Consider the following 12,721-nt stretch of genomic DNA (forward strand, 5'->3'; position numbering starts at 1 on the left):
TATTTATTTATTTATTTATTTATTTATAGATCCCCCCCCATATGATCTCCATTTTAGCTGACAATGTCTTTCATTTCAATCATTTCATTATATTTTCATTATATTTTCCTGAATTTTCTGATTAACTACTGAGGGGAGAAATTAGGTATTTACTAAACCTAGGATTTACAGGCAGATTAATGTTAAATGTGACTTGGTTAAACTAAACATGCTGAGCTCTTTGGCCTTCTCATATCAGGTAATGTAGAATTTTGTCAACCTTTTGTTTATAGATTTTTATCTTTAATTTTAATTCAGCTGTCAAGTTATATTGTATATAGGTATTTCACTAGAGGTGTCTTGGGGCAAGACTCTCTTCCTTGCCCTGTAGCACATGGACGTCCAATAATAGCACTGGCTTCGTCCCATGGTACTGTGAAATCACACTGCAGGCTTGTCTATTTTATTCTCTGCCTTCTTTTGCTTCTTCGAGCCATTGCTATCTTCTAAAATAAATCTGTTGAGTGTTTCTCTCAGAACTATGTTTCCCTTTGGGTACATTCAGTAGCATTTTTTAAAATATGGTTTTCATTTTGTTTTGTTTTTCTGAATATAAAATATAGTATATGAGCTTCCAAATTATAGTGGTAAAAAGTAACCAACTCTTGATTCTATTTTGTCTTGCCTCAAAACTACTTAATAGAACATACAAAAAAGATAAAATATCAGTAGCTCTGAAAACTATGGGCGCTATTGTCTAAGTAAACTGTAGCAGTGACCACTAACTCAGGCTGAATCCCGGAGGCAGCATGACTGAACCACGGGGACGAAAGGTGTTCTCCATCTGCTTTCCTCCATTGGCCTCCCCCTTACACTCAAAAACGTGTTTTTGCTTAATGTGCATGACGTTACACACTCAAGTTTTCCTTTGCATAGCAAGTTTTGGGTAAAATTTTTCACAAGTTGTTAAAAGGGAATTTTGGGGTAGTAAGAGCATGTAAGAGCATGTATATAGCCAGGAATACCTGTATTTTCTATGGGTAATAAGAACTAGAGAAATAGATAGTGGCACTGGCCACCTGGGGTGATGGAAAGAGGATTGGAGGCTTTGGTTTCATCTATGCATAATTTATTCTTATTTATATGATGTTTTTAATGTATATACATAGAAAAAAATACTAGAAGCAAAAATACCAAAGTCTTAATAGACAGCGATTAATTCTGAAAGTAGAAATATGGGTGATTGTTACTTTCTTCTTTGAACTTTTCTGTATTTTTAAAATTAAAAATTAACATAGTGGTTACATTATTCTAGGAAGTGTAAAATGAGTTATATACCTTTCCCATCAGTCTAGAAAAAAACATATAACAAAAACAGTTCACAGAGCAAAAGATAGGAAGATAATAAAAATGAGCCTATAATAGTAAATATAAATGGGCTAAACTCTATTAAATAAATCTTTCAGAATGGGTCAAAAAATTAATATCCAATTATATTCTGTTTACGAAAGTGACACCTGTGACAAAATAAGAGTGTTTGGGCAAGACTTGTCAGGAACCACAAGCTACTCGAGTTATTAGTATTAGTACTGTGCAGGTCATTACAATAACTTTCCTCCCACCTTTCTAAGTTCTTCTAGCAGGGCTAATAATCAAATTAACATGAGACAGATTACAGGAGAAAACATCTAAAATTTGTTGTGGATGCCCATGCAGGGGTGCCATAGGAATACAAGACCTGAGGGAGACCCATTGGACAGTTGAGGCTCATTTGCCGTTCTGGAACCAAGGAGAAGGCGGGGCTTGTGGTTTGGGACTTTGAAGGGCAGGGAGGCGATTTACATAGAGATGGGAAAGCAAATGTTTGCGGGACCATCTTTAACGAAGGGACGCAGAGAAGACTTTGAACAAATGGGCCTTGCTAGGTTCCTCTCTGTCACACACTAGTTCATATTAATCTGTAATTATCTGTGATAACTCTCTTCTGGGAGCAGGTCCTCAAACCAGTTTCCATTTAGGCATGTTTTGGGGTGGCAAACTCTGCTCTCCAATATGAAACAGTAGAACTCAAGGTAAGACATCTGGTGAAATAAAGAAGGCATTGTATCTTTGTAAAACTCCACACTGAAATACATCATCAACCTTAGCTCTCAGAAACAGAGAGAGTGTATCTATAAAACAAAAATGATTAAGTATGCAAGTAGAAACAGGCAAAATTCCATAGTTGTGAGAAGCTTTAATATACCTGACTTTGATGAACAATATCAAAAATAATCTAGAAAACAAGGTAACATAATAATCTAGGGGATTCAGTAGATATATCTATCAAAATTTATGTCCTGTAGACCAGGGATTGGCAAACTTTTTCTGCAAAGGGCCAGGTAGCAGATACGTTGGGCTTTGCAGGCCATGTGGTCCCTTTTGCAACCACTCAACTGCCACTGCAGCTCGAGCCCAGCCAGACACCAGACACAAATGAATGGGCATGGCTGGGTTCCAATACAGCTTTACTGTGGGCACTGGAATTTGAATTTCTTATAATTTTTCATGTCATGAGAATTATTTTCATTTTTTTCAGCCACTTAAAAATGTAAAAACCATTCTTAGACCACATCCGTACAAAAACAAGCAGCAGGTAGGATTTGGCCCACAGCCTACCATGTGCAGATTCCTAATATAGACAAAGATTTGGCACATCTAATTAAGAAATCCAGGAAGAGAAAACTCCACAAAATTAGGAACAGTAGGGGATTGTTTCCAATAATATGTTTCTTTATAAATTTTAAACAAATGTTCAATACAGTTTTAACCTATTGAATTTGATTTGTAGAAAAATGTAAATTGCCTAAATTTTCCCAGAAGGCGGAAAACACTTAAAAATCCAGTAGTTGTGAAAGAAATTGAAAGTTACCAAAATATTTCCATAAAAACAAGCCAGACCCACACTCTTCTGTGTAAGTTTTTTAAAACTTTTAAGGAACATACTTAGCCACATTTAGAAAAATTTTTTAAAAGAAAAAGTCTTTCAAGGAACAGATGGTTTTTATACAATATAAACTATGCAAGGGCATGGGGGAACCTAGAACCCTTTCCCATTCACTTTGCAAAGCCAAAAATTAAAATTATAAACCAGTCTCACTTGTGAATATAGATGTAGAAACCCTGAATAAAACACTGCCATATCACATCCAGCAGTTTATTAAAGGATAATATATGACCAAGTAGGATTTCTTCCAGAATATTTTAATTTGAAGGGATATAAAAGAAGTCTTGGATAAATGCAGAGACATACTTAAATAGAAGAAAATGAAAACTATAAATATAGCCCTGGCCCGTGTGGCTCAGTTGGTTAGAGCATCATCCAATAAACAGAAAGGTCACAAGTTCGATTCCTGGTCAGGTCACATGGCTAGGTTGCGGGTTCAGTCCTGGTCAGGGAGCTTATGAGATGCAACTGATTGATGTTTCTTGCATTGATGTTTTTCTCCCTCCCTCCCCTCTCTCTAAAATCAATGAGCATGTCCTTGAGTGAGGAGTTAAAAAAAAAAACACAAAAACAACTCTATAAAAATGAGTTTTCCACATTAACCTAATCAGTCTAATGCAGTTTCAAATAAAATCACAATTAGATTTTTCTTGGAATTTGACAATGATTCCAAAGTTCATCTTGAATAAGTGGATGAGAATAGCCTCTTTGTTTTAAAGAGTATTGAAGGGACTTAGTACTATCAGATTTCATGTTAACATTGAGCTACAGTAATTAAAAACAGTATGGTTCTGATATGATACTATTAAATTCTTCAAATCATTACTAAGTTAAATATTTTAAAATTCAAAAAATATAGAGAAAGAGTTCAGTAGGCATGCATATCGCCTTAGGGTAAGAGAGGCTTTTTAAAGTATGTACGTAATACCAAATTTAGGAAATTAAAGGATGGCTAGATTTAACCTAAATACCAAATATCAAAAACAATGCCCTGGCTGGTGTGGTCAGTGGATTGAGTGCCAGCCCACAAACTAAAAGGTTGCCTATTCAACTCCCAGTCAGGGCACATGCCAGGGTTGCAGGCCAGGTCCCCAGTTGGGGGCGTGTGAGAGGCAACCATCGGTGTATCTCTTGCACATCAATGTTTCTCTTCCTCTCTTTCTCCCTCCCCTCCCCTCTCTCAAAAAAAAATTTTTTTTTTAAACTGTAATCAGTAAAGAAGATAGAAAGTGTAGGTGAAAGAGATCCTTATAGAGTGAAAACTTTGGACTGGGAGGCAGCAGACCTGAGTTCCCATTCTGGATGTACCACTGACTCTCAGGATGAACTAGGTCAGGTTCCTTAAACTCTGTGTATCTCAGTTTTCTTGTATGGTTAAAGAGGGAACTGGATGAACCTCCAGGCCTCTGGAAAAGATTGTTTACAAAAATGGCCCCAACGGTTTTTTCCATCCCTGTATGTTTGTCCCTTTGCAACTTGTCATTGGTTTTTCTCCCGTCAAGACTTGGTGTCTGTTTCCCCTGCCCTTGAATCTGGGCCAGCCCTTCAACTTGCTTTGACCAACGGAATGCAGTAGAAGTGAGAGACCTTATGTGACTTTTGAATCTAAGCCTTAAGAGACCTTGCAGCTTCTGTTGTCACCGTCTTAAAATGTTGATGTGGCCGTGAGAACAAGCCTGGGCCAGCCCTCCTTGGGGAGTAAAAGACCATGTGCCAGATGAAGGCAATCATGTAAGTTTTCCAGTCAAGCCTGGCAGAAACGACGCTCAGCTGAGCTCAGGCTGCGTTGCTGGCACATAGCAGTGCAAGCAAATGAAATAGTTGTTGTTTTAACACTCCCTACCTCCAAAAACATATAATCAAATATTAAAATGTGAATGACACAATGAGAGAACATTGCTAGCAACCATACAACTCTTAAAATCAACTTTAAAGTATACACAGTGATGAAAATGTTCTAAAACTGGATTGTGATAGTAGTTGCACAGCTTCTGGAAATGTAAGTTTCCAAAAAAAAATCATTAAATTCATGCACTTAAAATGGGTGAATCATATAGTAAATTATGTTTCAATAAAGCTGTGAAAAACATACATAAGCAAGCACGTATCTAAGTAATAAAGGTGGTCTTGTCTAACCTTTCTCTAGTAATTAGAAGATACCTTTTTTTTGCCTATCAGATTGGCAAAGTAGCTTTGTTGGTTTGTTTATTATTATTAGTTATTATTACTATTATATGCATTTTAGGTTAGGGTGTAAGGAAATGGCCATAATATAGTAAATGAAAAGAAGTAGCACCGTGGTGCCAAGTATGTTAAAAATTCCATAGGTAAGGCTAGAAACAAGGAAATGTACCAAAATGTTATACCTGGCTGATAGTATTATAATTGACTTTATTTTCTCTATAATTTCAAGGGTTTTAAATTTTTTCTGACTACCATGTATTCCTTTTGTAATTTTAGTTTTTAAAATAATAACAATAATTCAAATGATTTAAATACTTTTTATATCCACATTGTTAAGGCTCTCGCTACGTATTGCCAAGTTGCCCTCTAGGAAAGTTGTACCAGTTACACCCCACCAGCAATGTTCGCTTTCATTTTTGAATTCAACCAAATTTTGTTCTAGCCTGCTCTTCTTTCTAATCTTGTTATATCCCTTTTTATTATTTCTCCCGATTTAGTGTTCTCATTGAATTTCATTAGCAGCTGTTTCATTAATAGCACAGAAGAAAGATTGAAGTGTTAACTAAGATAGACTTTGACAAGAAGCTGTAAAAGTGTATATTTTTATCTTAGCATAAAGCCTATTTGATCAAAATTCCTCAGAAACCTCCCTTTGATTCTTAAGGGTGAGAAGTGACCAAAGGTGATATCCTAGACCTTGGCGTGTGTGGTTCTGTCCCAGCGGGAAGGGAACATTCGTGCTGTAGCTGAATTCATGGCATAACCAGGCTCAGCGGGGTTCTCTGCAGATCCAGGCCCATTCACTACCCTTTGCTTTCACTCTTCAACAGCCACGGAATCTACCTTCAGTTTGGGTTCTTGATTACTTGATATACACACAGATTTCTAGTTCTGTAAAATATCTACCAGAATAGGAATATACTGGAGGCACTGTGAATGAATCTTTTTTCCTTTACTTGAATCCCATTTTAAATGCTCTAGGGATATTAACAAGGTGCACTTTGGTAAACTAAAGAATCATTCTCTTTTTTTGGTTCTTTTATGCACAAAATGTCACATATTAAATTTGGTTGATAAAGTACGTACATATTCTCACTTTCTATTATCTTCTAAAAGATGACTAATGCAAAATATTGAGCTTTTTAAATCAATACTTAATTTTTTAGAAATAATTAGAGACTCAACTCTGACATAAATACTCACCCCACTCAGTTCCTGGGCATGCTTCTGTTAGAGGATAACCTATAAATAATTCACGAAGCTGACATTACTCACTGTATTGTGATCATTTTTTCTGGGAAAATCTTAGCAGCTGTTCTGATATAGATTGCCAGTTATTAGTAGTTGGGAATGCAAGTCAACTTTTAATTATGCAGAGGCTGATTATTCAGACCACAAATTGTTCATTCCCTGTACTGCTCCTTCCTGCTGCCTGCCTACCTTTTAGCATTTTCACTGCTCATTAGCACGTATACCAGAAGGGAGACATTGGACAAGGGGGGAGAGGGGAAAATAAAATCTGTTAGGCATTCAGGAGAAGCTCTGATGAAAGATTGCAATACAATTTGTAGAATTGTTGACTAAAATTGAATCATTTGGATTCTCTGTGAATTTTATTTGTTCTAGTCTTGTCCTCCATAGCAACAGATAATAGAATGGTCTGCAGAGACACATTATTCCTATGTTTCATATTTTCCTTTCTAGAACATTTTCACATGATGGTTCATGATATTTCCTCTAGTCATTACATTTGTACCTAGACTACTTTATTTCTTTGGAGATTGGTGTATTGCAATTCCCCACATATACAGTGATACCACAATTATCTGATGGTTTTTCAGTTTTCCAGAAAACTGAAAGTTTCCCTTTAAATACTAATATTGTTTATATTTCAAACTGTTTTGTTGGAAATGCAATTTCCTCATATTTAAACCAAGGCCACTGAACACAATTTAAGCCTTTCTCGGTGCCCAAGCTTATCTATGTATTGTGCCTGTTCCTGAGATATGTATGACTGTTACAAAAATCCATGCAAGTTTGCTGTCAGTCTAGGAACCCTGGTTAAGTGATATGTTGCAGTAAAATTCAAGTGGTTGCCCTGGCTGGTGTGACCCAGTTGGTTAGAGCATCGTCCCGTAGACCAAAAGGTTGCAGGTTCAATTCCCGGTCAGGACACATACCCAGGTTGAGGGTTTGATCCCTAGTCAGGGCGCGTACAAGAAGGCAACCAATCTGTTTCTCTCTCACATTGATGTTTCTCTCTCTCTCTCTTCCTCTCTAAAAGCAATTAAAAAAAAAAAAAGTCCTCAGGTGAGGATTAAAGAAACCAAAACTCGAGTGATAACTGTGTTTTTATTTACCTGAAGGCTGTTTGTTTGTTTTTTTTAAGACTTTCTTATTTATTTGTTTATTTATTTATTAAGAGAGGAAGAAAAACAGCAATTGGTTGCCTCTTGCATGACCCCAACTGGGGACCTGGCCTGCACACCAGGCATGTGCCCTGACTGGGAATCGAACCCCCAACCTTTCGGTCTGCAGGATGCCGCCCAACTCATTGAGCCACACCAGTAAGGGCAGGCAGTCATTCTTGTGTAAGATTTCTGCCTCCTTCTCCATTCTGTCACCTGTCACTTTGGTCACTGTCAAAACCTGCCTCTTAACTAGTTTTCTGTGTCTGGACTATTGTAGGCTGAAAAACTGAATAACTAAGCCAGTTAGAACTGTGACTAAAATAAGAGCACATAGGCCTGCAGTTCTGCTCAAGAGTAAAAAGAACTCACAGAAGAATATTAAGTGCATGAGCTTGGGTGCAGAAATAGCCTCAGTGCTTAGAGACCTTTTTTCCCCCTTCCTTTCTAATGTTTGATCATGTAGTTAAATTGCCGGTTAACCGTGTTTCAATTAATATTGTTTCTTAAAAAAAGAAGACATAGTTTGGGACACGGGACTATCTTTAATAGAATTAGTTCAGAATTTGTTTCAATAAGAACTACTGCTGACTGATTTCCCATAAAGTTGGAACAACGGGCAGAATGAACAAGTGAGCATAAGGACTATTGATTTTTAAAAATATAAGCCTGGAGACTTCCGGCCAAGATGGAGGCGTAGACAGACACACTGTGTCTTCCTCCACAACTAAGAAGGAATACAACGACCTTAAAAGTAGAAACAACCAGAAGTTCCAGAAAATCAAACTGCATGGAAGTCCAACAAACAAAGATATAAAGGAGAAATACTCATCCAGACAGGTAGAAGGGGCGGAGCCGGGGTGGAGAGTACGTGGTGTGGTGGCAGCAGCAGCAGGCTGGCAAAAAGCGAAGTTATTCATTTTAAAAAGTCAGGAAGGACACCTGGGGAGTCTTCCCAGCTCCTCACCAGACCTGGCAGCTCACAGTCCCAGCACCAGGGAAAATCAAGCCTCATTGCTTCTGACTGTGCAGACCAGTGGGGATTGGGGTGGAGGCAGAAGCTGCTGGTCTCTCAGCAGAGTCCACTTGTTTAAAGGGCCCCCATGGTCCTAGAACATCTGCAGACCCAACCACTCTTGGAACGACAGCCAGGGCAGCAGCTAGAGGGGTGCCAGTCCGGTGCGGAAGTGGGAGAGGTGCCTGGAAAAGAAGTGAGTGCTGAGCGGGTGGCATTGTTCCCTCTCGGACCCCTACCCCACATACAGTGCCACAACGTGGTGAAACACATCACCCTGTACTGACGAATCCCTAAGGCTCTGTGCCTACAATGTAACAGGAGCAACAGCTCTACCTGGGATGTGGAGGCAAACAAACACAGGAGCCTGTCAGAATGAGGAGACAGAGAAGTATGGCCCAAAAGGGGGAACGGATCAAGATTCCAGAGGGAGAACTAAGCGACGAGGAGATAGCCAACCTAACAGATGCAGAATTCAAAACACTAGTGATAAAGATGCTCACAGGCTTGACAGATATGCTCGAGAACAGCAAACGCTTAAGAGAAGAAGTGAAGGCTATGCTAAGTGAAATGAAGGAAAATCCACACAAAACCAATGGTGAAGAGAAGGAAACCGGGGTTCAAATCAATGATTTGGAACATAAGGAAGAAAAAAACGGTCAACCAGTGCAGAATGAGGAAGCAAGAATTGAAAAAAATGAGGGAAACTTCCCAAATTTTGTGAAGGAGATGGACATACAGGTCCAGGAAGCACGGAGGGGCCCAGGCAAGCTGGACCGAGAGAGGACCACACCAGGGTGCATCATGATTGAGATGCCAAAGGTGAAAGATAAAGACAGTCCTGGGGGCAGCAAGAGAGAGGTGGAGAGTTGCCTACAGGGGGATGCCTATAGGACTATCAGCTGATTTCTCAGAGGACACTTTGCAGGCAGGAAGGGACTGGCAAGCTATATTCAATGTGATGAAAGGCAACCTGCAACCAGGATCACTCTATCCAGCAAAGCTATCATTTAGAATGGAAGGGCAGATGAAGTGCTTCCCAGACAAGGTAAAGCTAAAGGAGCTCATCATCACCAAGCCATCATTATATGAAATGTCAAAGGGACTTACTTAAGAAAAAGAAGATCAAAACTATGAACACTAAATTGGCAACAAACAACTATCAACAACTGAATCTAAAAAATAAAAACAAACTCCAACTAAGCAAACCAGAGTAGGAACAGAATCATAGGTATGGGGATCATTTGGAGGGTTATCAGCTGGGAGGGGGAAGGGGGAGAAATGGGGAAAAGGTGCAGGGATTAAGAAGCATAACTGGTAGGTACAAAATAGGCAGGGGGAAGTTAAGAATAATAGAACTTATATGCATGATCCATGGACATGAACTAAGGGGGGTGGGATTGTTGGAGGGAAGGGGGTACTGGGCAGAGGGGAGCAAAGGGGAAAAAAATTGGAACTACTGTAACAACATAATCAATAAAATATGCTTAAATATATATATGTGTGTATATATGCCTGTTTAGTTTCGGATAGTAATTAGATTACTTATTCTATTAACCAACCAAAGACCAATTAAACAAAAGCACTAAGACTGTAAGAATTTTGGGGAAATAAACTCAACAGGTACTCTAGTTTCTGTGTCCTCATGGACATTATGAAGGTGCTACCTAGAAAGCCCCCTACTGATAATTCCTTTATATTATTTTTTATAAATTCTAATCTTTGTTGTTGTTTTTTGTGGTATTGAGGCACAAAGGTTAGGTTTCAGGATTCCGGTGGACTTTTCATGTGTTCATTTGCTTTGCTTCCTGGGGACCAGAGTTTGCTGTGAGTCATGTTCCATCTGATTTATTTTGGATCCGGCTGTGGAGCTATGACTCAGATGGGCGTCAGGCCCAATTGCCCAGCTCATCTTCTGAGGAATGAATGGCGAGGCCAGGACTAATGTCCTGACACATTTTTCCTTTTTCCTCTTGGACTTTCAGGATCTAAAGAGAACATCATTACCAACAGCAGGCAGGTACGCCTTGCCACAGGCATCTTCCCTGTTGTCAGCCTCCTGAACCATTCCTGCAGCCCCAACACCAGTGCGTCCTTCATTGGCACTGTTGCCACTATTCGGGCATCACAGCAGATTGGAAAAGGACAAGAGATTCTCCACTGTTATGGTGAGACATGCCTCCTCACTACCGTCTACCTTGTCCAGCAGGAAAAGAATTAGAATTAGCAAAGCACTGGGCAGGTGTCTTCTTGCTGGGCATTGTTATGTCTTAAACTGTCTTGTCTGTCATTGCTGCATCCCCATAAACTTCCTCTTCTGCACATGCTCTAGAAACAACTCTTCGGCTTTTTCTCCCTGTTCCTGCAACTTGGATGTTTATTTCTATGTCTAGTTCCACAACTGTTTTGAGTAAAGTGTACCTGTCACATGATGAATGATTGACCAGACCCTCTCTGCTAAGCTGAAGTTTTAAAAGTAGTGCCTGACTCTCTCTTTCTTTAAATATTGGCCAAGTGTGATCTCTCCACAGGGCCTCATGAGAGCAGGATGGGTGTTGCTGAAAGGCAACAGAAGCTAAGGTCTCAGTACTTCTTTGACTGCAACTGCCTGGCTTGTCAAAATGAAAAGCACAGAACCGCTGCAGGGCCCAGGTGGGAAGCATTCTGTTGCAGCCGTTGCAGAGAGCTCATGCAGGTGAATGTCCTCCTCCTCTCTTCTCCACCTCTCCTGGAGGTCAGATATCCAGCCCAAAGGCCATAAACTGTCAAGAGGGAGCCATTAGGGCTTACAGGTGCTGAGAGTGGCATTTTCTCTTCCCTTTCAGCCCATCGTCCACACAAATTGATTACCCCTCTGCAGAAACCACAGTGAAAGGTCGAATTTAGTAATCTTATAAGAGAAAGATTTGCAAGAGCAAATAACAGAAAATCCCACCTGAACTGGCTTAAGGGGGTGGAGAGGAAGACTGGGAATTTATCTGCTCAAGTAAATCACTAAAAGGTCCTAAGATAGAGGCACTTCAGATACTTCTTGATCCAGGGGCTTAAGTAATGTCACCACGACCCAGTTTCTCTCCCTACCTCCCTCAGCTCCATTTTCTCTGTTAACCTCATCCTCAGACAAGCGTCCTCTTGTGGCGGCAAGATGACCAAAAACATGCACTGGTCTCACCACGGCCTGGGCAAAATATTTTGAGTTTCGTTGATCCAATTCCTATGGCTGGAGGAAAATCAGAGTAAAGTAATTTTCTTCCAGCCACTTGGGCCAGAGGAATGGGCCAGTTCTGAGCCACAGGCACTGACTGGAGGGCGGGCGAGGCTCCTCCAGAGAAGTCAGACATAGGTACTCATATCTAGACAGGGCAAACGTTCACCTCAGAGATTTTCCCCTCCGCCAGAGCACACATCATTGTTAGGGGAACCATAAGTGGAATGGGGAGCTGTTTGTGTTGGAAAGCTGAGGTTACAAGCCCAAGGTCAAATGTAGGGAGGCCTCGCCTAGCACCTTTTTCTATTGGGTTTCTTACGGCTTTTTCATAACTCCTAGAAATGAGTTTGTCATCCACAGTGCTGGCCCCATTTGAGATGGAAAGAAATTGTGGACTGTACCAGTTTAATTTTGGTTATAAAAATTAAGTCTTGGTGGTGGTGGGGCGGGGTATTGGTTACTGTTTTTATTAGGATTGCTGGTGTCAAACCAAATCCAGTCGGGCTTTGGTCCTGCTGTGCTATTGCAGGGTCAGAAGCTGTGGAGCGACCCTATAGCATAAGCACATGCAGGCTTGCTAACAACTCCGATACAGGAATAAAGACAGAACTGCCTTCCACAGGGAGATGACGTGCTGAGCTGTGGCAACGCATCTTGTACGGAGTCAGTCAGCAGGGATCGCCTCGTCTCTCAGTTACAGGACCTTCAGAAGCAGGTTGGGATGGCCCAGAAGCTTCTCAGAAACGGTGAACTAGGTGAGGCCGGGCCCCTGCTTCGGTCCTCCAGCCCTTTCCTTTTTATTCATTGTGAGATCACCTCAGTCAGACTCAGGGATACTCAGTAGTGATCGAAGAGCTGAATGTAATTATCCCCATGCCGGCCACAAGATGGCTGTGTAGGCCAGGGAGACAGACCCTAACCAGCCCAGTCTGCGCATCCCG

General features: G+C 40.4%; 1 protein-coding gene across 1 annotated transcript in view; it reads left to right on the forward strand.

The window, feature by feature from the left end:
- The window catches only part of SMYD4 (SET and MYND domain containing 4), a 42,078-nt gene that overhangs the window by 26,540 nt on the left and 2,817 nt on the right, over nucleotides 1–12,721 (forward strand). Inside the window, exons 6-8 of the mRNA XM_090292407.1 lie at nucleotides 10,558–10,740; nucleotides 11,104–11,267; nucleotides 12,403–12,535. Coding sequence (XP_090148533.1) covers nucleotides 10,558–10,740; nucleotides 11,104–11,267; nucleotides 12,403–12,535 — 480 coding nt within the window. The remainder of the gene's footprint in view (nucleotides 1–10,557; nucleotides 10,741–11,103; nucleotides 11,268–12,402; nucleotides 12,536–12,721) is intronic.

This window comes from Furipterus horrens, unplaced genomic scaffold, assembly GCF_987537825.1.
Source record: "Furipterus horrens unplaced genomic scaffold, mFurHor1.1.pri manual_scaffold_11, whole genome shotgun sequence".
NCBI classification, from domain to species: Eukaryota; Metazoa; Chordata; class Mammalia; order Chiroptera; family Furipteridae; genus Furipterus; species Furipterus horrens.